General features: G+C 45.6%; 1 protein-coding gene across 3 annotated transcripts in view; it reads left to right on the top strand.

Annotated features, from left to right (window-relative positions):
• The window catches only part of NT5C2 (5'-nucleotidase, cytosolic II), a 957,242-nt gene that overhangs the window by 519,503 nt on the left and 413,763 nt on the right, over positions 1-23,976 (top strand). For all 3 annotated transcript variants that reach the window (XM_069611695.1, XM_069611694.1, XM_069611696.1), the window contains 2 exons: positions 7,326-7,417; positions 7,668-7,725. In XM_069611695.1, the coding sequence (XP_069467796.1) occupies positions 7,326-7,417; positions 7,668-7,725 (150 nt within the window). The remainder of the gene's footprint in view (positions 1-7,325; positions 7,418-7,667; positions 7,726-23,976) is intronic.

Here is a 23,976-nt window from a genome sequence, read left to right as displayed (position 1 = left end):
GAAGAGGAGTGGAAAAATAACATAAGTTAAACAACAATATCATGGGTATGATCAAAATTGGTTCTTGATAACCCTGCAAAAGAGTACAGCTAAGTAATAAATAATGTAAGGCAGGGCTCTGCAACCTTTGGCGCCCCATATGCTTTAAATTGCAACTCGAATAAGATGTAGCCAGAATAGTTAGTGGTGAGGGATCATGGGACTCAAAAGTCCAGAACAGGAGAGTCACAATTTACAGACTAGGCATGCCCTGTTCTGGTGAATCTACAGCCTATGCATGATCTGAAAACTGCATTGATTAGGAGGGTTCCGTTTCTTTAGCCACAAATAAAGCAATCTATAAATGTATAGAGAAAATACAGTTTGCAATCACCGATTTACATTCGTACCGTGACATTGCAATACATACAATGTATTTCAAATGTATTTAGAGTGTGAGAAAACGGTCTGTACATAACTGATAATGGTCTATCAGCCCAATACATGTATGGCCCTTTGTTGTAGCATGCAATTTACTAAACACCAGTCAATCATTTTTTTTTCGGGTGGAGATTTCTTTTTTCTCCAAGGTCTTTATTCTTGACTTATGTAAATGCTCCCTGTAGATTGTCTTTTGCTTTGGTGCAAGGCCTGCTTTGTAAACCTGAAGCTTATATCCTTTAACAATCATTGAAATGAGTATCAAAAAGTAACTTCAGGGTAACCCTGTTTTGGCTGGAAATTCCCTGCTCCTGTTGGATAGATTCAGTGTGAGGAGTGTGCGGATAACCTACAATTGTTACTTCATCTCATCTCACCAATCTGGTAATGAATATCCTAGATTTGCTGTGGATTGTAGCTATTCCTGAGAAATCATTAATCGGACCGAGTCAAAGTGGATTTTCGCTAAGAAGTGAACGAATGTATGAGGATTTAATCTGAATTGATTCACATGGCTGAGCTGATTATTAGCTAAAATATGGAGTTATTATTCATGGGCAAGTTTCTGGAGAGTTTAGAGTAAGGGGTTGTACATGGCAAGTGTGTCCTTTGTCAGAGACTGAGATAGTTTGGCAGAATGAGAAATTTGAAAACCTGAGCGCTTGTACTGTTATGTTAGAAGTGAATTCGGCTGCAGGTAAATGCAAGTTGTGGGTCGTGTGCCAAGCTTTCCACAATTTGTAAGTTATAGAGCAAAGGTTGCATTCACACTGCACACAAATCACAAAAGTCCATGCGTCAGTTGCATGTATTTAATTGATTGAAGGTCAGCCTGACTTGTGTTTCGAGCTATGTGCTCTTCGTCCGAGACTGAACATATCATATACAAATGAGTTTTAAAACCACATCAAAATAATGTTTCCATTGAGGTAACACAAACCAAAGGACAGTTTAGGGCAGAGAACCAAAAGACACATGACAATTCATTTGGGTTGGTGCAAATAAAAAACAATAAGAATTTCGGAATTATACATTCACACAAACATAACATTTTACCCATCCATGTAAGTATTGCATATAATACAAAAAGGATATCAGGCAGCAGATATTCACATAAAGATGAAGAGATGGAGGAGATGGGTAGGGGAAAAGCAAACCCACAAAAATGAAATTAATGTTTGTAAACAAATCATACATGGTTCAATGCGCGCGCTGGATCCAAGCCTTGCAAGAGCATCATTGTATATAATAATAATAAAGGGAATGTACCTTATATAGACTTGGTGTCCATCTATACCACAAAAGAATAAAGTTATCGGTAAATAACGTGAAGCCATCACTGGTTATATAGAATTCTAACTAATGAGTGGCTAAATAGAAATACTGCCACTTACCAATTGTAGAGTGACCATGGGCGCACTTATTATGCAAGTTGTCATCTTAAGATAAATATAACAAACAATACTAATTAGATTAGACACCCTTTGGGTTTTAAATTGCAACCAAACTCTTATTGATAAATTTAAATTGCACATACCTATATAAACCGCTGTTGCGTGATTCCATTCAATAGGTAATGGTAATTACTGCATTCCTGCAGTATTAGCAAACAATAACCATCCAAATGTGTAGCCACACGTGTAGCCATCTAATCCATGATTTATATGTACACAAAAGTAAAAGAAATGCGCGCTCTGTTAGCTTAATTGGTTAATAACAATTTTATCCACATCACATGTGTGAGGATCGACCCCATTAGACCACTAGGGGTCATATAGAAAGACTCCTTACTCACCCAGCCTTTGGGCGTGTGATCCCTTCTGAAGCAACTCCATTACAGCTTGCTGGCTTGCCTATATCCAATGGATGGTGCAGGCTAGTGAAAACACAAGTGTGCGCTCAAGTAGCTGCCATGTTAGATGAGTAATTCTGATCTCAAGAGTAATTCCACATATATAAAACACTCAATAGTGGTAGAGGGTATGTACCCCAAACTGAAAAATTAGAAAAAGCAATTTCTTGTTGCAATTGAGGCTGTATTAGCCTGAAAAAGAAACACCAATATCGGAACGTGCATTACACCCTACTTTTAAGCGCGACTAACCATACTGTTTCCTGTCAACATACATGGTCAATTCCAATGCTAGATGGCATCAAATCTGGTTGTAACCTTGTAGTTAATGCTGCTCTTGCAAGAGCCAGTCAGAGCGCACACACATCCCCATGCTGCCGATGTATATGTAACACTAGCACTGAGTATTCAAACCATTGACATTACACTATTTATAGTGGAGTACTGACTGTTAACTATAAACATATGAGGTCATACATCTCCAACAAACACCAATAGGGGTATGCAGGGTATCACAAAAACACAGATAATTCATGTTCTGTATTGAGTCCACACAGGGCTGTACGAAATTGTCAAATAAGTCGTGCTTCCAATTGTCTAAGTTTCAATACAAGGTTCCCCTCCTTTGTGGTAAGGTGACTTTTGCCAGAACCACACATTTAATTGCTTTCTTGTCATCCATTTGGTGTACCTTTTGCCATGTATCGCTAACTGGTATTTAGCATCCTGATTTGATATAGTCAACAGGTGTTCCCTTAATCAAATTTTAAGTGGTTGAATCGTGCACCCAATGTAATAGAGTCCGCATATACATAAAATGCAATAGACACAGCATTTGGAATTGCAATTGATAAATTAATTCACATGGTGTGTTCCCAAGATTCCAAAGTCAACTGTTTTGGTTTCCAAAGCATTGGCACACATTGAGCAGCCCCCGCATTTGTAGAAACCTTTGTTCTGTGCCATTTGCAAACAGGTTTGTTTTGATTGCGTTGGGCATAAAAGAAGGGCTAAGTATGTTCTTAAGAGTACTTGCTTTGTTATAAATGAACTTAGGATATGGGTGTAACCATGTATTGATGTCCTTATCCAAATGGAGCAAATGCCAGTGTCGCTTCATGATTGAATGTATGTTGGAACTATCTGCATTGTAACGTGTAATAAATATGTTACTATAAGTAGTCTTGGTGGGGGTGAGCAGATACTCTCTCTTCATATTGTTCACTTCATGAATCGCTGTGCTGAGGGTACGGTAATCGTAGCCTCTTGATAGAAACCTCTTGGTTATCAATTCACATTCTGTTTTGAAGTCACCAATATTGGAACAATTTCTTCTGGCCCTAATAAACTCCCCCTTGGGGATATTGGTGATAACCGACTTCTTGTGGCAACTCTCAGCATGCAGTACTGCGTTGACCGAAGTGGACTTGCGAAATGTTTTAGTTGCAAATCCTTTGTCTGACATAGAAATTGTTAAGTCTATGAAATTAATACACTTGTCACTATATGTGTATGTGAATTCGATTTCCCAATTATTGGTGTTAAGGTATTTCACGAAATCAAGCGAACATTCCACCGCACCAGACCATACCATGATCACATCATCTATGAACCGTTTCCACACATGGATATGCTGTAGGAATTGCACATTTGAAAAGACAAATTGTTGTTCATGTTGATGCATAAACATGTTCGCCGTCACTGTTGCGAATCTTGCCCCCATGGCGATCCCAATTAGCTGGTTGTAGTAGACGTTGTTAAACAAAAACACATTATTAGTGAGTGTACACAATAATAGGTCCTTGAGCATTTCAAAGTGTTCAAAATATGAAGCCGACTATTCACGAAAAATGTACTCAATACTTTCAATTGCTTTATGATGTTCAATAGAAGTATATACAGCCTTCACTTTCAATGTGACCAACAGAAGGTTGGAAGTGAATGATAATTCATCAAAAATCTGTAAGATCTGTAAGATATGCATCGTGTCTCCATGAATGTGGGAGTTTGGGTGGCCAATGGTGCCAGACATTAATTAATGTAAATGGAAATAGGTTCCATAATCGCCCCGCCCCCACTCACAAAAGGGCTGCCGTCCGGAATTCTTGCAAAGGCTTATGTATTTTAGGAAGGAAGTAGGCAGTAGGCAGCGGGCATCATTGGTCCTTCCACCATTAGGTACCGTTTTTCAATATAACTTTACGGTGCCATTTGTTCAAAAAGTTATCAACTGCTCAGATATTTTGGAGGGGGTTAGTTGGTAATGCCTGATCGCACCCATGGGTATTCAAGTGGTCAAGTCCCATTGTGATATAGTCTCCCTTGTTCATAATCACTACGTTTCCTCCTTTGTCTGCCTCCTTAATTATTAAATCCTGATTGGACCCCAACTTTTGGATGGCTCTCTGTTCCAATTTATTCAAGTTGGGACAGTAGTGACAATTAGTTTTCTTAGTACTATCTTCTACTTTATGGATGTCCTTGGTCCTTTGTCAGTCCTGCTATTTTCTCTGTATATTGAGCTGTTTGCTCATGTGATTAGACAAGCCTCAGGTAAGATTACCTTGTCAATGGGGCTTACATGAGCAGACAAAAATTGCTTCGATACAGGTCTGTTTTTGCCTCATCTGATCTCTCCACATCAGTACTGGAACCGTTTGCATATGCAAGAAAATGTAGGTAAGTTTCTTGATGGAGTCTAAACTGTCCTACTAAACCGAACAACTTGTCGGGGAATAAAGATGAATATTTGAAGTGAACCAACGCTCTCGTAATGGCTTTGCGTTTTCACCCCAACCAGTCGGATTGACTAAATGTTCTTTTCCATGTGGCAGGCAGGAAACTGCCCACAGACCTTATCACTTTGGTATACCAATTGCCAAGGAGAAAAAGAACATGTGTAACATCTAGATCTACCAGCAGTTCTTGGCTTGCCAAATGGCTGTCCTGAGGCAATACCGAATGTCGCCTGTAACCTGGGTGGAGCAGTAAGAAATGTTGGGGATCTTCCATCTCTCCTACGACACAATATGCTCGATTGAGCACATTTCCCATTTCTCAATTCTGACTTTTAAAACAGTGTCTTAGCTATTCGTACAGCTCAGCAAGGAATCTGCAAATATTTCTCCCTAAAGGTAAATCACTCTGAGAGGTTGTAATGTGGCTTCCACTTTGTGAGTGGTTTCATCAGTACTGTAGCAATGCTGGCTCTTCCACTCTACTTGTTTATTTATGTGAGCCTGTTTCTTTCACAATCACTTTCCTTGGGGAGTGACCTACTGCTTGAAGATGATGGCTGTAGTTTGAGAGTTCTCCCGACCTCTGGAGATTTGAAGTCTGAACTGGGGAAGGGGAAGAGTTATCCACTGTTGCACAAGGTCTGGATCTGTGATGTCCAGGAGATCAGAACTACGAGCTATTAGCGGATAAGAACATGTTCCCCATTCAGCCCCATGCCAGTGAGTAAGAACCATAAAGGGACTCGCATGCCTGGAATTTCTCCACTGGTGATGGTAGTCCTGATATGACAGTGTGTCCACTGCGAGCTAGCATATGGGACCTTGGAGGGGGCAAAAGATGTGTACTGCTGAGGGCCTGGAGTGGGTGGCATGAGAACTGTGCTGTGTGCAGCATGATCGGGGTGTGAGGATATTGTGGCCATCAACCCCTTTTGCCACAAGCCACAACCTGTGACACAACATCAAGGACACTAACCAGGTGGGTGGAAGAGGAGGTCTCCATATGTGGTCCGCAGAAGAGAGAAGGTTTAGTTGAACTTTAGAAAGAGAAATCTTGCAATCTTTTTTCTGTTTGTATTCCAAAGGGTTACTGGTGTTACTACTAAATATGGATGTGTAACCTGATGTTGCTTGTTTAAAATAATTAATTGTTGTTTTGTTTCTTATAAAATAATTTGAGTGTAACAAAAAAGTCCCATGTTTAACAACGTTCTGTATATACCTGTAGTTGATGTGAAACATTTATTCAAACCAAACCAGTATCTGTAAAGTACATTATCTGTTTATTCAGAAAATAACGGCATGTCACAAAATAAATAATCTCAAAATACCAGGTGCATATGTCTACAGTATGTTTACCTAAATCATGGCCCAATCCAGATGTACCTTTGTACCATTCTTTCTTGACATATCGGTCTCATTTGATTATTGATATTTTATTTATGTCGCACTCGTACACAAGTGTTTCAGAGCTATTCATAGTAGAAATAGTACGTGGTGATATATTTCACAAATCACACTTTCTTAAATTGATTTTAATGTTTATAGATCATGAATCTGCTGCCATTTAAAAAAATATATATTAAATTGTTGCATGGCTCAATCGGTTCTGGCCATTCATGTGGGTGTTATCAGAAAAAAGCAAGGGCTTTAATCTGTCTCAGCAAAGTGCATAATGGACCAGACTCATTTGTTCTTGCAATACTTCCTATACATTTGGGGTTTTGGCATTCTACTGATGGCCCAAGCCCTATTTTACCCAGGTCTGTTTTAGGTGGATTTTGACCAGTTAGAAGTTAGTTTAAATTCTTAGTTTGACTGCTGCTTGCCTTGTGTTTAGTCTGAGAGGGTCTGTGAGAAGTGCATTATGGGAGAGAAAGAATTTGTTCACCTGTGCTTCTTCCCATTAGTAGTTCTCGCAATCACATGACTCTGCTAATAATTCCTCCCGCCTGAATCATCGTTTGACTTCTCATGGAAAAGTCTGCACTGAGATGTGTGGTAATCCTGTGGCATGATTTGGGTCCTTGTTTCAGGTAGGGAATGGGAATGTGCTACCAATTTGTTTTAATTGCATTTTTCCAAAGGGTTCTAGAGTCTTTTCAGAAGAGTACAGTACTTAGAGGTACATCCTCGGATGATAACAATATGGAGCTTCATTGTAACAGTTAAATAATTGGCATTTCTTTTTGTCCCATTGCTGATCGGCAACAATATTTCACAACTTGTTTTCATGGAGCACAATGATTTATTTTTCTATAAAGCAACTGCAAGAAGCTATTTTGGCCTTTAAAATATTTGTTGTTTTCTTTTAGACCTGAAATTAGAGAGCAGTATCCAAATAAGTTTATCCAAAGAGATGATACAGATCGGTTTTATATTCTTAACACACTATTCAATCTACCAGGTATGTCTTGGCAATAATCCTCTTAACACTTCCGTTTTCTGCTTATTGGCATTAGGCAATTATGCCTAAAACACAACACAATGTGTATTTGATAGGTAAATGTATATTGCACACTCTCAAACCTTTTGATGTTTAAATCATTTGAAATGTATTCCTATACTAAGCTTTTAACCTTCACAATAAAGATACCTGGTTATGCTGCTTCGTCTTCAGCCATGCTTCATATTTACTATGTTTTTTTAAATTCCAGAGACCTATTTGCTGGCGTGTTTAGTAGATTTCTTTACTAACTGTGACAGATACGCTAGGTAAGTTTTTTTTTTTTCTTCTCACATTCTGTAGAAGTAACCAGTTTAACAAGAGTATACATACAGGTATGATCCTTAATATATTTTGGAAATATAAAATCGGATATGGTTTATTTACTATAATTCTCAAGCTTACCATGTAAGAAAATGTTAAAGGTTTTAACTGTGTCAGCTGCTGCTCTAGTGGTCTCCCAGTGCCATTGTGTTCTGTTGCACAGTATTGTTCCCACACTTCTGGTGTTCAGACTTTGGTCTGCAATAGAAAGGTCGAAGGAATGGTAAGTAAAGGCAGGAGTTAGTACGATTAATTGGTATACAGGGAGGTAATTGGGGAAAAATGTGTGGAAGCTCAAGTGTCATCTATAACTGTAGCACACAGGGGTGTTGCTAGGTCTGGAAAAGATCTGGGGCTATGCTAATTTTGGAACTGTCGGGACTGGGGGCTAGCTAGCCTTTTTGGTTGTAACCCCCGAGCTTCTATACGGGGCTACAACCAAAAGACTTGGGGCTATAGCCCCATCAGCCCCCCCTTAGCAACGCCTCTGTCATACTGGGAGTCATTTTAAAATTGCAGTTCTCACTTTGTAGTGTAGCACTTTGGTCGGTGTCTGGTTGCATGATGGGCGCCAGATATGCTCAAGTGTTCCCTTGAAGTATGTGTAGACCTGTTTTTGCTCGGTATGTTTACTCTCCTCGTTCCAGTACCACGCGTAAATTCATGGGAATGCCAAGGCTTTGTTTTTCTGTCACTAATGGGTCAAAAAAAACCTTTGCATATGATTGAACAAATATCCTTGTATGTTGATAATTTAAAAAGACTTGGAGCTAAATCACTTGTTGAGATCTTAACTAGTGAACAACTAATAGTCACTAAATGACACACAATATAACATATACAGATTTGCAATACAGATTTCTCCGGGTTGGAGTGCAAAATCAGTATTTGTCGGTACTTGACAGTCACTGCTTGGCAGCAGAGGGCGGCTGTGTCTTGGCCCAAATCTTTTTGGATCTTTCAATTTTGAGGCCGTTGATCATCTGCATGAGCTTCAGGTTGCTTGTTTAGAAGGCATTGGCCTGGCTTTGCTCATTTGTGACTGATAGGAAACTGCGTATTACACTCCCTCCCTCTATACTTCCAGCTGATTCCCTCTCTCCTGCAGATTTTCCCAGAGCTCCTTACTCTCTGGCTCTTTTTAATATTTATAGCCACCTACTAACCAAGTTAATTAATTCATATCGCCTCAGCTTCTGTTGCTCTGCCAACGCCAAGATCCTTACTTAACTCGGACAGAAGTGAGGTATCCACTGTTGGAGGAAATGGGAATCTTTGACAAACCTCTTCTTGCCTCCTATGGTCCCTTGCATAGATAACATTGGGTGCAGCTATGACTATCCTTTCAAAATCTTGTAAAACCTGTTTCTGATGTTTGTTAATTTGCTTAGAATCACATGCTTTGCATATGGCCCGACATCCAGTGGTAACCGCGCAGTATTGCATTTTGTCTTTCAGGGACCGAAAGGGGACGTCGGCATAGGCGTGTCTGTAACACTATCCCTATCGTGACGTGTGGTGTACCCAAAATCCCTCATGCGCCGAGGTCCCTCAGATAGTTTTTCTCTGCCCAGAGAACTGGTCAACCTATAGCAGAGCTCTTACATAAGAGACATTGTTTATCCTAAACCGACGTGTCGGTTATTCCCCCTTAAGTCATTTTGACAGCAAGAACAACTTCGACGAAGACTACGGGGGACTTTTCTACGGCAGTGGATTTCGGCGCCTAAGATCCGGCGGCTGAAGCATCCACGTGGCCGGCCTTTACATAAGGGAGAGTGGGGTCAGGGTGGCCATATTTCCGTTATGTCTTTCCTCTTTACCCCTCTTTACCCTCTAGGTCTGGTCATCTTTGCCTTTTGCTATGGAAAGGACTGCTTTTAGGTTCTGCCCTAAGTGTAGGGTCAGATACCCGTGGAAGGACGAGCACAGGACGTCAACTCTTGTCTCCCCTTTGATCACGACGAGAAGCAGTGTGCGGCTTGTAAACTCCTTTGGCCTAAAACCCTTATGGAGCGCCGTGTAAAGTGGTGGGCTGCGTACATTATGTCGCAGGCGGAACCCTCCTCTCCCACCGCCACACCCACCAAAAGTGACGGGGGCACCTCTCATGACCAAACATCCGTTGCGGATGTGATAGACCTTGAGGCGGACACTTCTAGGTCCTCCACGTCTGTCCCTGACCCTTCAAGGTCTGACTCTTGTCTCGCTTCAGGGACAGCACCCGGCGACAGGGGCGTACAAAGACATTACACTAATCACACAACCCCTCTACCTGTTTCGACGAGTACGTCGAAAAAGGTGAAAGTACCAGCAGGGCCGTCAAAAATTTCGGCGGATTCCTTGGATCATTCAGATTCAAAGCCTCACTGCATCCGCAGCAGTGTTTGATGACTGGGCATCCCAAAACAAACAAGAGAGCTACCCCTAAATCAAGTTTACACGTCGAAGCTTGGAATTTCGATGCTCCGACAGTCCCGAAAGGCCCAGTAGGCCCACAAAATACGACTAGGCCTCAAGGTAAAAAATCTATCGCTAGGCCCTCTAATGCCGCGGTAGGCTGTAAATCTACGATAGACCTTTGGAACCACTATCTCACCCAAGTCGGCAGACATCGAACACAGTATCGCTAGAATTACTTCGGCGGTTGGGCTTCTACCTATTCCGTCGAAAAACATGTGGCAGCCCGCGGAAAAATCTATAGATACACCATGGTGCCCTGATTCTCGCGATAACTATGAGGACAGTCAAGAGCCTCTTTTCAACACCCTGAGTGACAAATTTCGGCGTCAAGGGGCGGAAGACAACGTTTTTCCACCCGTAGGCCCTTCTAGTTCCTCTAAGTGGACAAGGGAGAAATTTGAAGGGTGCATGGATCATCTTGAGAAAATCATTAATTTTTCTGAACATACTTCCTCAAAGATCTTGTGCCGAGCCTAATCTTTTTTTTTTTATTTGTTTATTTATAACTCATTACACAGGAGGCTATACATTCACAGTACTTAAAGCATCTCAAGACATATAAGGCACAAAACCCCCCTCCGCGTACCCTTTAAGTCCCTTGGTGAGCACTGTACCCGGGCGAGCCTAGTCTTAAATCTGCTTCACAGTTATAAGAGGATCAGCCCTCAGTCCCCGTCCATCATGAAGACATCATTCGTATGGATACTTATGAGGACATTTACAGTGAAGATGAAGAACCTTCCTTCCTGCAGGGCTACAATGAGGACCAGGCGGATGCCACAGACAATTGGGAAGAAACGCACCAAGTGGGGGCGGACCCATGGACGCTCCCTCAACAAGATCAGGACACTGATGTTCTGTGCCTGGATTCTCCTCCGTCCACTCCGGCTCGCCAGGCCTCACCTGCAGACGACCAAATGGCCTTCAATGCCATGTTAAGGAAGGCAGCAGATGACTTTCAAATCACTACTCAAGAGGCGGTGCCTGAGCGGGACTTTGTAGAAGATATTCTTAAGGAGAAACCCCCCTCTAGCGAGGTCATTCCCCTCAATTCTATTAAGAGAAGATTGGCCCCCTCCCTGGTGTCACCAGCTCAAACCCGGGCAGTGAACCCAAGAGTAGAAAAGTTATTTCGGCCAGCTCCTTCGGACCCACAATACATTAAAGGGCACGCCACCCCCGATTCCCTGGTAGTGACTACCACCCGTAAACTGGCAGGAGTACGTCTTGCTACGGGGGAGGCGCCTCCAGATAGAGAATCCAAGAGGTTATATTCCTTAGGTAAGCGGGTTACCTCAGCTGCCGCATATACCATGCGCATAGCGAATAACACTATGCTGCTGGCGAGTTATACTGATGCTCAATGGAACCTAGTACAGGAAGGTCTCAAGTAGGTCCCATAGCCCATCAGCTCCAAGCTTCTCGCTATTGTGGCCGAAGGCAGGCAAGTGAACCAGAATGTGATAAAGAACACTCTGGACATAGCTGAAACAGGCAGGTCTCTGGCACAGGGACCCTTACTTAAAAGGCACGCTTGGCTTCGTACCTCAGGGTTTAAGCCATTGAAGAAACTAACCTCTTCGAAAAGGCGGTCGTTGAGGCCCTAGAAACAGCCAAGAAAGAGCATGAGACTCTTAAGTCCCTGCAACAAATTACTCAGAGACCTTCCCCCCAAGAGAGGAGGTAATGCTCGTCGGTTCTTTTGAGGGCAGTCCCGTGCAAGTCATAAAAACTATGGCATGGGAAACTTTAATGCTGGACAAACATCAGGAAGCCCTGCATACTACCCACCAAGGGGTCAGCGACGCTGCAAAGCCAGAGGTGGAGACCCCAATCCTAGAGGGGCCGCAGCCTCTGGTTAGAAATGGCCATCAGATCCAGGTCCCTCCCATGTCACCCCGGTCGGGGGACACTTAACATCTTTCCTCACAGAATGGGAGGGGATAACTTCAGACCAGTGAGTCATAAAGACGGTCGCCCACGGGTACTGCGTGGAATTAACCCGACCTCCACAATTCAGACCACTGTGCCTCTCACCGGACCATCTGGAGATCCTGAATCAAGAGGTGGAAGTGCTGCTGGGAAAGGACGCCATAGAAGCTGTCCCTATTCTTCAGGTAAATGTAGGTATTTATTCAGTGTACTTCCTTCCCAAAAAGGACCTCGCCATGCGCCCTGTGCTAGATCTGTGCCCAGCGAACAAATTAATAAAACCTCAAAAGTCTTGCATGGTAACACTACAGGAGGTGATCCCACTGTTGAAACAGGGGGACGACATGGCAATATTGGACATGAAAGATGCATACTTTCATATTTCAATGTTGCCAGCGCACAGGAAATATCTAAGGTTCATGATAGAAGACAGGCATTACCAATTCAAAGTACTCCCCTTCAGCATCGCCTCAGCGCAAAGGGTGTTTACCAAGGTACTGGCAGTAGCAGCAGCACACCTGCACAGACTATCTGTCCCAGTTTACCCTTACCTCAACGACTGGGTCATAACAGGGGACTCGTATGACACATGTTTTTTGAACACCCAAAGAACCATAGACCCTTCTGTTCAGTCTGGGATTCTCCATCAATGAGAAGAAATCCAGTCTAGTCCCCAGTCAAGTGAAACAATTTCTGGGGGCTCTAATCCAGACGAAAGACGACCTTGTCTTCCCCTCCAACGAGAGGGTTCATGTCATGATGCCTACCTCCAAGGAGCCAGGACCGACCCAGCAACCCCAGAGGCAGGCATCATTTCCCCCAGGGAAGTGCCAGCGGGCCCAAGCTAGGGCCCTTTGGACACAGTCCTGGCGCCTTAGGCGCCAGGCTCATGTTGGACCCCTGTCCTGGTGCCTTAGGCACCAGGCTTATAAAGCTAGACATGTGTTCAAGTGTTTTAATGTGCACTTACCTGATGCAGACCATGCTGCTACATCCAGGCCCTCTTGAGGCCTGAATGGAACTACTTTACCTGTGGGACTACTTTCCACCTGGGTGTGGTCGGGGAAGGATACATACCTGATCGGTGGAAGGATACATACCTGGAACTTCTTCCAAAGCTATTTAAACCACGCTCAATCAGCAACTCACGCTTCGCGTTGTTCTGCTCCTTGCAGCTGGACGCTCACCGTGTCAGCTCCTGCATCTGGACTTCAGCCACGCCTGTCAGCATCAAGGGTCACCTGCTAAGAGAGAATTGGAGAGAAAGAAGACCTTACCTGCTAAAGCTGCATCACAGAGACTTCACATCAACGATCCTGAAAGGGAAGACATCATTTTTAAAAGCATTTCGCTTCGATCGCTGCAGCGCTGCATTTCCAAGGGGAACGGTCTCTGGATAACATGGTCAGGGAAATTTGTCTAAGCTTTCCCCTGGCCCCCCCCCACCGACTCCCCTTCTCAACAAGATATGGCACAAGATGCACTAGGAACCAGTTACCATGAATACTGGTGGCCCCCATGTGGGCCCGCCTGTACAACATGTTGTCTCGGGACAGGGGGGCAGACCCTACACCCATGCCCACAAACTTTGAACTTAGCAGCCTGGCTCCTGAGGTCATAGTTTGGACACCTACAGCTCCCTCAGAGGTGAATGTTGTCATGATTCCTGCCCCTCTTGTCCCCAGCCCTCCAAGATGTCAGGCTGGAGCCAGGCCACGGTCACCTACATGGCCCTCAAAGGCCTCTCCATCCCTCCAAAGACCCACTTGGAGTCAGACTTGGCGCTTGTGGCACCAGACTCACTCACTCCCATAGGATAACATTGGGGATTGGACTTGTAATGCATTGATGGGGACAAGATGGATGCCCCCACATGTGCGGTTTAGTCTTTTGGGTGTGGTTCAGCCCAGAGGCACCTGGGAGACCCAGAGACTATTTAAGCCACACCCAGGCTGAGAAGCATGCTTTGCGTTTTCTGCACCTGCAGCGTGACACTCGCCGTGTTCGGATCGGTCTCCAGTGGGCCTGCATCTTTCTTCTGTGCTCGGCTCCTGCAAGAACACCGTTAGGAACAGCCTTACCTTGCAGCCCTTCTGCCCATCATTCAACGCTCCTTCTGTTCTGCGGGCATCTTCGGCAGTGTCATTCCCATCCCGGCACGCCGCTTCCTAATGAAGAGGAAAAGAACAGAGAAAAGGCATTAGTAAGCATTTTACAGCTCTTTGCTTATTTTTTTTTAAATACAGTACGAACTTCAAATGCTTACCTGAATCCCAGCCGCTCTGGGGGAACTGTGTCTCCGGAACTTCTCATCCATCTGCGAGGGGGAAAAGACACTCCAGATTAGCGTGGAAACATCTAGAGGCGGCGCATACCGCGCTTACTCACCGCATTTGTTCTTCATAACCGGCATCCACGCTGACAAAGTCGCGCCACCTAAAAGACACATAAAAAGAACTCAGTTCAATACAAATACGAAAAGGGTGCATCGCGCTCTCACTCACCTTCAGCGCCACTCATCTCAGCAGCACGCCGCCATCCCCGGACGCCGGCCATCATCTAAGAAGGCAAGGAACGAAGTTAGAGAAATGTTCAAAGACTCACTATACTTACCAGTCGGACTCTCGCCAGTGAAGTAACTAGGCACCAACGAGCCTGCATCAATCAACGCGCCCCTGTGCTGAAAGCAGGACGGAGAGCACACCATCCAAGAAAACAAGGTGAGCTGTGGATCAAAGGGAAGGGCTGGACCCTGGGGAGGAAGGGGTTCAAGCACACAGAGACAATAGGGAGTTAAACTCTACCAATCCTGTGTTTCAGGCCCAGTCGCCAGTCGAATAGCCTCCAGGGAAGGGTTCGCGGTCGTAAGAGGCCAGGACCGGCTGAGTGACGTCCCCGTGGATACCAGGTGAGCATTACACATGTACATACTTAGGGAAGCTAGGAAACCTAACACCTGTTATTGCAATGCCAGCAAATGGAAACATTTTGTTATCTGGTGTAATACCAAGGGCGTCAATCCCCTTGATTGGTCACCCACACACATTGTACTTTACTGAACGCATTTGTTGGACACAGGGTTGGTCTTCAGTTCCCTGAAGGTTCATCTGGCTGCTCTTTCAGCCTACACCACGTTACAACAAAAGGTGTTGTGGTGGAAGATACCAGTGATTAAGGCCTTTATGAAAGGGGTTAAAAGAATGTATCCTTCCATTTCTCACCCAGCTCCTGGATGGGATCTAAATGCGGTTTTAACCAGGCTCGTGTGGTCCCCCTTTGAGCCAATGCATAAAGCAAGTCCAAAAGACCTTACTTATAAGAAGGCCTTCCTAGTGGCTATCACTTTTATCAGAAGGGTTAGCGAACTACAGGCCCTTTCTGTTCTAGACCCCTTTGTTACAGTCCACAGGGATAAGTTAGTTCTGCGCACGCATCCCAGATTCGTGCCTAAATTCATCTCGAAGTTCCATGTGAACCAATCGATTGAACTTCCTACCTTTTTCCACAATCCCACTAGCATGGCCGAAAGAAGCCTACACACACTAGATGTGCGCAGGGCAGTCATGTTCTACCTGGAAAGAACAAAACCACTGAGGAAAACGAACCAATTTTTCATTTCAGTGGCAGCTGGTAGAGAAGAGGATCCTGTCTCTAAATCGGCTATCTCAAGGTGGATTGTCAAATGCATCACACTATGTTACGCTCTTGCTAAGAGAGACCTGCCCTTCAAGCCTAGAGCACACTCTACTCGGGGCACTAGGGCTTCCATAGCAATCATTGCAAATGTTCCCCCAGAGTCCATTTGCAAAGCGTCCATCTGGAGTTCTGTACACTCCTTTACAAAACACTATTGCATAGAGACTCATTCTAGGTCTGATTCTCAGGTGGGACAAGCAGTACTAAGACTTCTTTTCTCTACTGTTCCTTCTCACAACCCACCTCCAACTCCGGGTACTGCTCGCTAGTCTATGCACAGCCTGTGATTCTAAGCAGATTAACAAGCATCAGAAGACATGCATTGCTTACCGTAATAGCATTTCTGATGATTGTATCTGCTTAGATTTACATGCGCTTTCCTTACCTCCCCGCTCGTGTCCAATATTTCAAATTGAAACAGTGTACTTTTAAAGGTATGCCAACATAGTGGTAATTTCTGCAAAAACAAAAATGCTGAATGCGCACATTCAGTAGTGCAGGACTCACGGTAATCCCTGTACGTTTGGTTACCAATGATGATTCAATCTTTTATCTGCAGATGTTACACAAGTCGGTTAATAACGTAATACTAGGATTTTTTTTTTAATCGCATAGCAGGCCGGCATAGCCTTTTGGCGATTGCTGTGACATTTACCTGCCTTGCTTTGTGTTACATTTTTTATCAACATGTTGACCATCAAACCTACTGTCCATGCACTATGCATAGCCCGGTTTGCTTTTTTCCACATTTTTAGACCTGCTTTTGTCAAAATGTTCTCACCATTTTAGTGAACCAGAATGGCTAAAATGGCCTTCACTGCCTATATATATATACTCACCGTAATCATACTTCTGATGCTTGTATCTGCTTAGATTCACATGCAACCCACCCTTCCTCCCCTATGAGAGAAGGCGCATGGATCATCTGTACTCTCGCTTCTCCTCATGCTACCTCATGTCAGAAAAAATACAATCGGAGGTCCTACACGCGTGAGGGATCATGGGTACAGTGGACAACACAAGGGATAGTATTACTGGCACGCCCTGTGTCGATGACCATTTTCGAGTTTCAAAAAACAAATTGTAATACTCCGCAGCTTCCACTAGATGTCGGCCTATGCACAGCATGTGAATCTAAGCAGATACAAGCATCAGAAATACGATTACAGTGAGTAACGTATCCCATATTTCTGAGGCTTGTGGAATCTGCTTAGATCACATGCTGTGCATAGGCCGACATCTAGTAGAAGTTGCAGAGTATTACAGTTTGTTTTTCGAAACTCGAAAATGGGCGTCGACACAGGGCGTCCCAGTAATACTATCCCTTGTGTTGTCCACTGTACCCATGATCCCTCACGCGAGATTGTTTTTTTCCGCCATACTGGTCGGAAGCATTCAGCAGAGTTCCCTGGCATTAGCCATACTTTGAAAAATATTGTTATATTTCCCCCTTTTTTCTCCACCCTAACGTCGAGTCACCGAAATTCGACGCCGAACCGGAGATGAAAGCGACCGTCGAGAGCTTCACGACGGAGTGGGAGTGGGCCTAGGAAGGCCTCTGGCTTCGGCCCGGGCCTCGGAAGGCCTCTGACCTCGGCCCTACAAGTAGGGAGAGTGGGGGGTGGACATACTCTACACTCTTATATACTTTCTTATATATTCCTACACTTACCAGCCCGCTGCCTCAAGGTGCGTATGGAGGGTACCCCTTTCCAATTTTGCCCAAAGTGCAACCACAAGTATCCTTGGGTTGACAGACACGCCACGTGCAATCTCTGCTTGCCAAGGGATCACCCCGAGACAAATTGCAGAGCGTGTAGTAGGTTCAAACCTAAAACACCAAAAGACCGTTCCACCAAGCGTTGGGCCCACCAAGCCAGGCATCAAGAGGCCATGGCCGCGGAGGGTGCCTTCAGCGATGGCAGCAACGCCGTACTTTTGGACGGCGAGGGCAACACAGCGTCGAAAGACAGCCAGGCGCAGGTCCCCGACCTCGGAAGGTCGTCCGGCAGGGCGGCTATGGGGAAGACCCCCGGCGACGTAAGCGCAACCCCACAGCACTTCCAAACACACAAACTCCCACCGAGACTCGCCGCGTACGCCAAGCTCTCGGAAAGAGGCACATAGGGAACGGTCCGAATCGGCGCCCTCTGGGCGTTCTCGATCTAGATTGCTGCATGACTCCAGGCAATCATCCACTATTGCCAAGAGTGTCACGCTCCCCAAGGTAACCGAGGTTCGATCGTCGGAAGACAAAGCCGACCTCTATCCCCAGACCGCACTCCAGGAGTCGGTGTCTACAGCCTAAGTAACGCCTATTCCCGAATCCCAACCTACACGGTCGAAGGATAGTACCACCACTACCGAAGCTCGACGCCAGGCTTCGAAAAGCTCTGAAGGCCCAAAGAAGCAGGGTAAACACTCTTCCAGCCACGGGGAGGGGGGAAAACAGAGGAAGCAGTCTCAGCCTACTTCCACACCGCAGAAACATTCCACTCCTCTCAAACAGACAGATAGGTCTCGCATCTCAATTATAGATGAGACAGGGAAACTCCCCCCAGGCAGAGTCATTCCCAGTTCAAGATGGTGGTCTAGTGAGGACATAGATGGTCATGTCAAGAATGTCATCATTGGCAGATTTCTATTCCAAAAACCCTGAACATTTTCTCACTTATAACCCCGACGGGTCAGCACCCTCAGGTTTCAAAGATCCAATCCCCCCAAGTAAAAAATCCTGGTTCGAAACAACACGGTCTTCAGATCCCTTCCACATTCACCCTTATTCTCAAGAGGAAGATCCTTCCCTTTGTGAGGATACAGATTTGGGCATGTTGGAAGAACAGACTGGGACAGGCTACTATGGGGACGATGAGGAACAAGAGGAGGAAGAGGACGACCCAGAAACATACATAGTAGATTACCCGGTAGATAAGGAACAACCGGTTACCTGCTTCCCTGTCGACAACCAGCCCCTCCTAAATGAAGTCCTATCTCGAGCAGCAAACCACTTCCACATTGGCACCCAGGGTGCTCAAGAGGAAAGAGACTTTGCCGAAGAGTTGGTGGGAGAAAGGAGACCTCTTGCGCAGGCCATCCCTATCCTTAGGTCGATCCAAAGAAGAATAGGCCCTTCACTGGTAAACCCCAACCTCACCAGGGCAGTCAACCCCAGGATTGAGCAGCTTTTCAGGGCAGCCCAATCAGACCCACTGTATATAAGAGGGCATCTGAAACCGGACTCCCTAGTCGTTACAAACACCCGCAAGAGGGCAGGAACACCCTTGTCATCAGAAGCTCCTCCCAACAAGGAGAGCAAGAAAAGGTATGGGTTCGGCAGGAAGGTTGCCTCCACTTCCGCCTACCAAACAAGAATCGCCAACTCCACCACCCTGCTGGTGAGTTATAACTGCCACCAATGGGAGGAAGTCGCAGCACTCATAGATTCCGCCCCAGAACCCCTAAAGAGCCAATTGGCACGAGTCTCAGCGGAAGGTAGAGCCGTATCTGGTTGCATTTTAAAGGCAACCTTTGATGCCGCAGATAACGCCGGGAGATTGATAGCAGAGGGTACTGTTATCAGGAGACATGCTTGGTTACGGTAGTCTGTATTCAAGGGCGAAACACAAGCATCATTGTTAGACAAACCGGTGGAGTCCGATCTATTGTTCGGTAAGGCGGTCGAGGATTTGCTGAAAAATGCAAAGGACGAGTATGAAACACTCAAGTCCCTAGGTCAACTAACCACTAAGCCCCCAAATCAAAGGGGTAATGGCAATTTTCGCCGCACACGTGGACACAATTCCCAAAGAGGGTCAAGCTATTCCCAGGGCCAGGGTACGCAGTGGAACAATAACCAATAGTCTACCCAAGGTTATAGCTGGGGGAATAAGAGAGGACGGGGTAAAGGTAGAGGCAGCCCCAGTAGAGGCGGCGGCACGCCTCCATCAAAACAGTGACGCTCCGCTCAGGGTCCCTTCTCAAGCATCCCCAGTAGGAGGATGCATTTCCAACTTCACACAGGCCTGGGAAGGGATCACATCAGACAGATGGGTGCTGTCCACAGTGTCCGCAGGATACTGCATAGAACTGTTGGAACGTCCCCGAAACCACCCTCCACGACAAAGAACACATTCTCTGGACCACCAAAGAATCCTCCTTGAGGAAATCGTCAATCTGCTAGCAAAGGACGCGATCAAACTCGTCCCGGGACACCAGGTAAACAAGGGTATTTATTCAACCTACTTCCTTGTACCAAAGAAAAATTTAACAATGCGCCCAGTATTAGACTTACGGCCTGCAAACAAATATGTCAAGCCCCAAACGTTTTGCTTGACAACTCTCCAAGAGGTAATCCCCCTCCTAAAAAGGGGGACTACATGGCAACATTGGACATGAAAGATGCCTATTTTCATATTTCCATGTTTCCAGCGCACAAAGTACTTGCGGTTCAAGGTGGACAGTCGGCACTACCAGCTTGAGGTACTGCCCTTCGGGATAGCTTCAGCTCCAAAGGTGTTCACCAAGGTACTGGCGGTGGCGGCAGCACACCTACGCAGGGAGGCAATCCCGGTGTACCCTTACCTAGACGACTGGCTCATCACGGGGGAAACCTCAGCGATTTGCAGAACAAACATTCAAAGAACAATCGACCTCCTCTTCGAATTGGGTTTCTCAATAAACGGGAAAAGGCAAGTCTGGTGCCAAGCACCTTCAAACAGTTCCTAGGAGCTATCTTAGACACACAAGAGGGGTTGACCTTTCCATCAGAGGAGAGAATTCGGAATATACTACTGCAAATTCCTCAATATCAGGCTGGTCGTCAGATAACGGTATGCAAAGCAATGCGTTTGCTAGGCATGATGGCGTCATGTATTTACCTGGTCCCCCACGCGCGCCTGCGCATGCATCCCATGCAGGAATGGTTGGCGAAACAGTGGTCTCAGGCAAGTGGTCAGTGGGACGATCTAGTGGTCGTTTCGCCAACACCGGTACAAAGTCTTCACTGGTGGACAAGAGAAAATCTGTCCAAGGGGAAACCCTTTTACGATCCCGAGATACAGGCGGTAGTCACAACCGATGCATGCCTGACAGGGTGGGGAGCTCACCTCCTCCACCACACAGCTCAGGGTCTCTGGTCTCACTCAGGGGCCAAGAATCACATCAACCTGCTAGAGCTTCTGGCACTATTCAGAGCGCTTCAAGTGTTCGAGCCCTACCTGCTGAATCTGTCAGTGCAAATGCGGACGGACAGCACTACAGCCATGTTTTACATAAACAAGCAGGGAGGGACACGTTCGCTAAATCTGTCCAAACTTGGCCAGAGAATTTGGATATGGGCACTCAAACGGAACATCTTCCTGTCATCGCAAAATGTTCCGGGGGATCTCAATTCTCCACACAATTATGTGCCACGCAATCAGCCCAAGAAGGCACCTTCCTGCTAACACTACACCCCTGGAATCCCAGAGCTGAACTAGCTATCGGGGGGCTGTCCAACAGTTAAGCTGCGAATCACCCCAATCATTGAATGTACATAACCGAACTACCGACTGGTATTTCTTTCTAGCAGAATAGAAACCCTTTCACTAATCAGTACTTATGAACTTAACCACTGACCTGGAAATATGCACTATGCGATCAAACAAGGAATTGCCTCACTTGCTAATCCTTATGAAGAACTATAGCAAGAAACGCCCCCTTGCACTTATTTGTTGCTAATCTCAACTATCCGGTTATATCCAAATAGAAATACCTATGTGGGATCCATAATAACAAATTGCCGTTCAAGGATAATACTAGCAGCTATGCAATAAGAACATTTTGGGACTGACCCTCCTGTGTTGTCCACCCACCAATTCGTCACCAAACAATGTGACCTACAAAGATGCAGGACGATTCCATGCCCTCGACAGGGACTGGAAGCTGAACAGAAACAAGGTCCCCCTGCATACATACTAACTCACCGGCACGTTCACCTCGACAGCCTTTAGAATGCAGTTATACACCTCAAATTCGGCCAAACTGCACACACAGTCATCCTCAAGCACCAGCGCCGCCAGAATGCAGATACCATTTCCATTGGTATTACTGCACACATTCTACTGCCCTTACACAGCCACCACAGCTAACGCTAGTATGCAACTACACATCACCCACTGCACACTGGCTGCACACATACCACGTGCGCTCATGCACGTTGTACTACACTACTCTCTCGACTGACCTGTACTGCGGTCCCCGAGGGCGCTCAACCCACAGCGCTTTGGACTCATCATAATGAAAAAAGGCATTATACAAATGCTAAATGCCATAAATTACCCAATCTCATTACTCTATTGGCCCTAGCCTTACCATAACCCCTACCATAACCCTAAATCAGGAAATCACAAGCCCACTAAGCCTTAGCAGCACTGCATTTTTAGCTACTTTTCAGCTACAATTTTTGACTACTTTTTGCTTGGCGACTTTTTGAAGGCCAACAAGCTCCTTGTGATGGACATTAAGGAACCAGTTCCCTCAGGTCTCATTGGCCAAAGCTTTTTTTCAAGATGCTTCTCCGTGCCCTAGAAAAACCAGACTTGCTTTGGGGTAATTCTTGTACTTTCCCCTTTCAACCTTTTTCTTCCCATCAAAAAATTCAACGTGATCACGCCAGAGCAGATCTTGGGCGCTGCATAGATGGGTGACTGGTTCTGCACAGTGGATCCAAAAATGCATACCTACATGTGCACTTATGGGAATCCCACCAGAGATTCCTCCCGTCTTTTCCATCGGCTGCCGACATTTCCAATTCAGAGTGCTCTCCTTTGGACTGAATACAGCTCTGAGAGCTTTTCACCAAGCTAATGAATGCCAGCCAGCTTCTTCGTTTCAAAGGAGTTCGCGTTGCTCCCTTCTTCGAAATATTGGTTGATGGGGGGGGGCTTCATAAATTCTGCAAACTTGAGCCTTGGCTCTTCAGTCTATGTAGAGATTCACTGTGGTTTCAACTCAGACTTGCATTTCTTGGTTGCTTTGTATGCGACTTACAGGCAGTGAGGATTTTTCCGTCCCAACTGAGGATTACGGCTATATCTCTGGCCCACCTTCGGGGAATAGAGATCACATTGGCCTGGTGTTTCCAGAGGCTATTTGGCCCTATGGCATCATGCACTAGCCCGCTTAATGATGATAGGTTTACAGGTGCACATAGCTGTTCTAAAACCAGTTTACGGGGAAACATTCATATCACCTCCATATTGCTTTGTACCTGTCTTGGGACCTGGCATGGTGGCTGAGCACCTCAACCGGACCAGGGGAGTTTCCTTCCAATAAGTCTCTCCACAGGAATGTATCGCCACGGATTTATCCCTACCTGGATGGGTAGCTACTCTTGGGGACCTTAACGTACACAGTCTTTGGTCCATTCAACAGCAAGCTCCTTCACATTAATCTTCTAGAGCTACAGGCCATTTGTTATGTCCTCTCGGCCTTCCTCCTTGTATTCAGAGGGTAGTAAGTCCTTGTTCAGACTGCTCTGCATCCATGTTTTATCTTAACAAGGAGGGAAGAACGATATCACCCTCCCTTGTCGCCTGGCAGTAACAGTATGTGAAAAAGCCATTGAGCACCACACGTCTCTAAACGCAATTCATCTCCCAGGAGCCAACCTACGCAAGGTTAATTCATCCTACCACGAATATACAATAAAGTGCCCTGTTCTCCAAACCATCTCCTTGCTGCAATCATCCACAGGTGGACCTCGTTGATACCTCGAGGAACCACAAGTGCCCCGCTTTGCTTCCCAGGGTGGCCTAGGTCAGAAGTCCTTGTGTGACACGCTAATGATGCCGAGAGATTGCATGTCTCTAGGCTTTTTTTCCGATTCCCTTTCCTTGACATGGTCCTGGCAAGGTTTTCCAGCTGCAGGAATTCAACTATCTTATTGCGTCTTGAAACACTTGTGTATAGGCGCGTTATAAAAGCCATATCATATTGTGCCGCAGTGGATAGCTCTCTTCTGATGAAGGCCCACAGGAACGGCCACCTCAACCAATTCTGCACAACCTCCTGGTGCAACAGGGCAGGAATTGTCACTCATCCACTTGATTGCTCATCTTAACCGC

Source organism: Ambystoma mexicanum, chromosome 8 (assembly GCF_040938575.1).
Source record: "Ambystoma mexicanum isolate Mex_15411 chromosome 8, UKY_AmexF1_1, whole genome shotgun sequence".
Lineage (NCBI taxonomy): Eukaryota > Metazoa > Chordata > Amphibia > Caudata > Ambystomatidae > Ambystoma > Ambystoma mexicanum.
The sequence above is the reverse complement of the archived record's forward strand: the minus strand, read 5'-3'. Positions and strand labels throughout refer to the sequence as shown.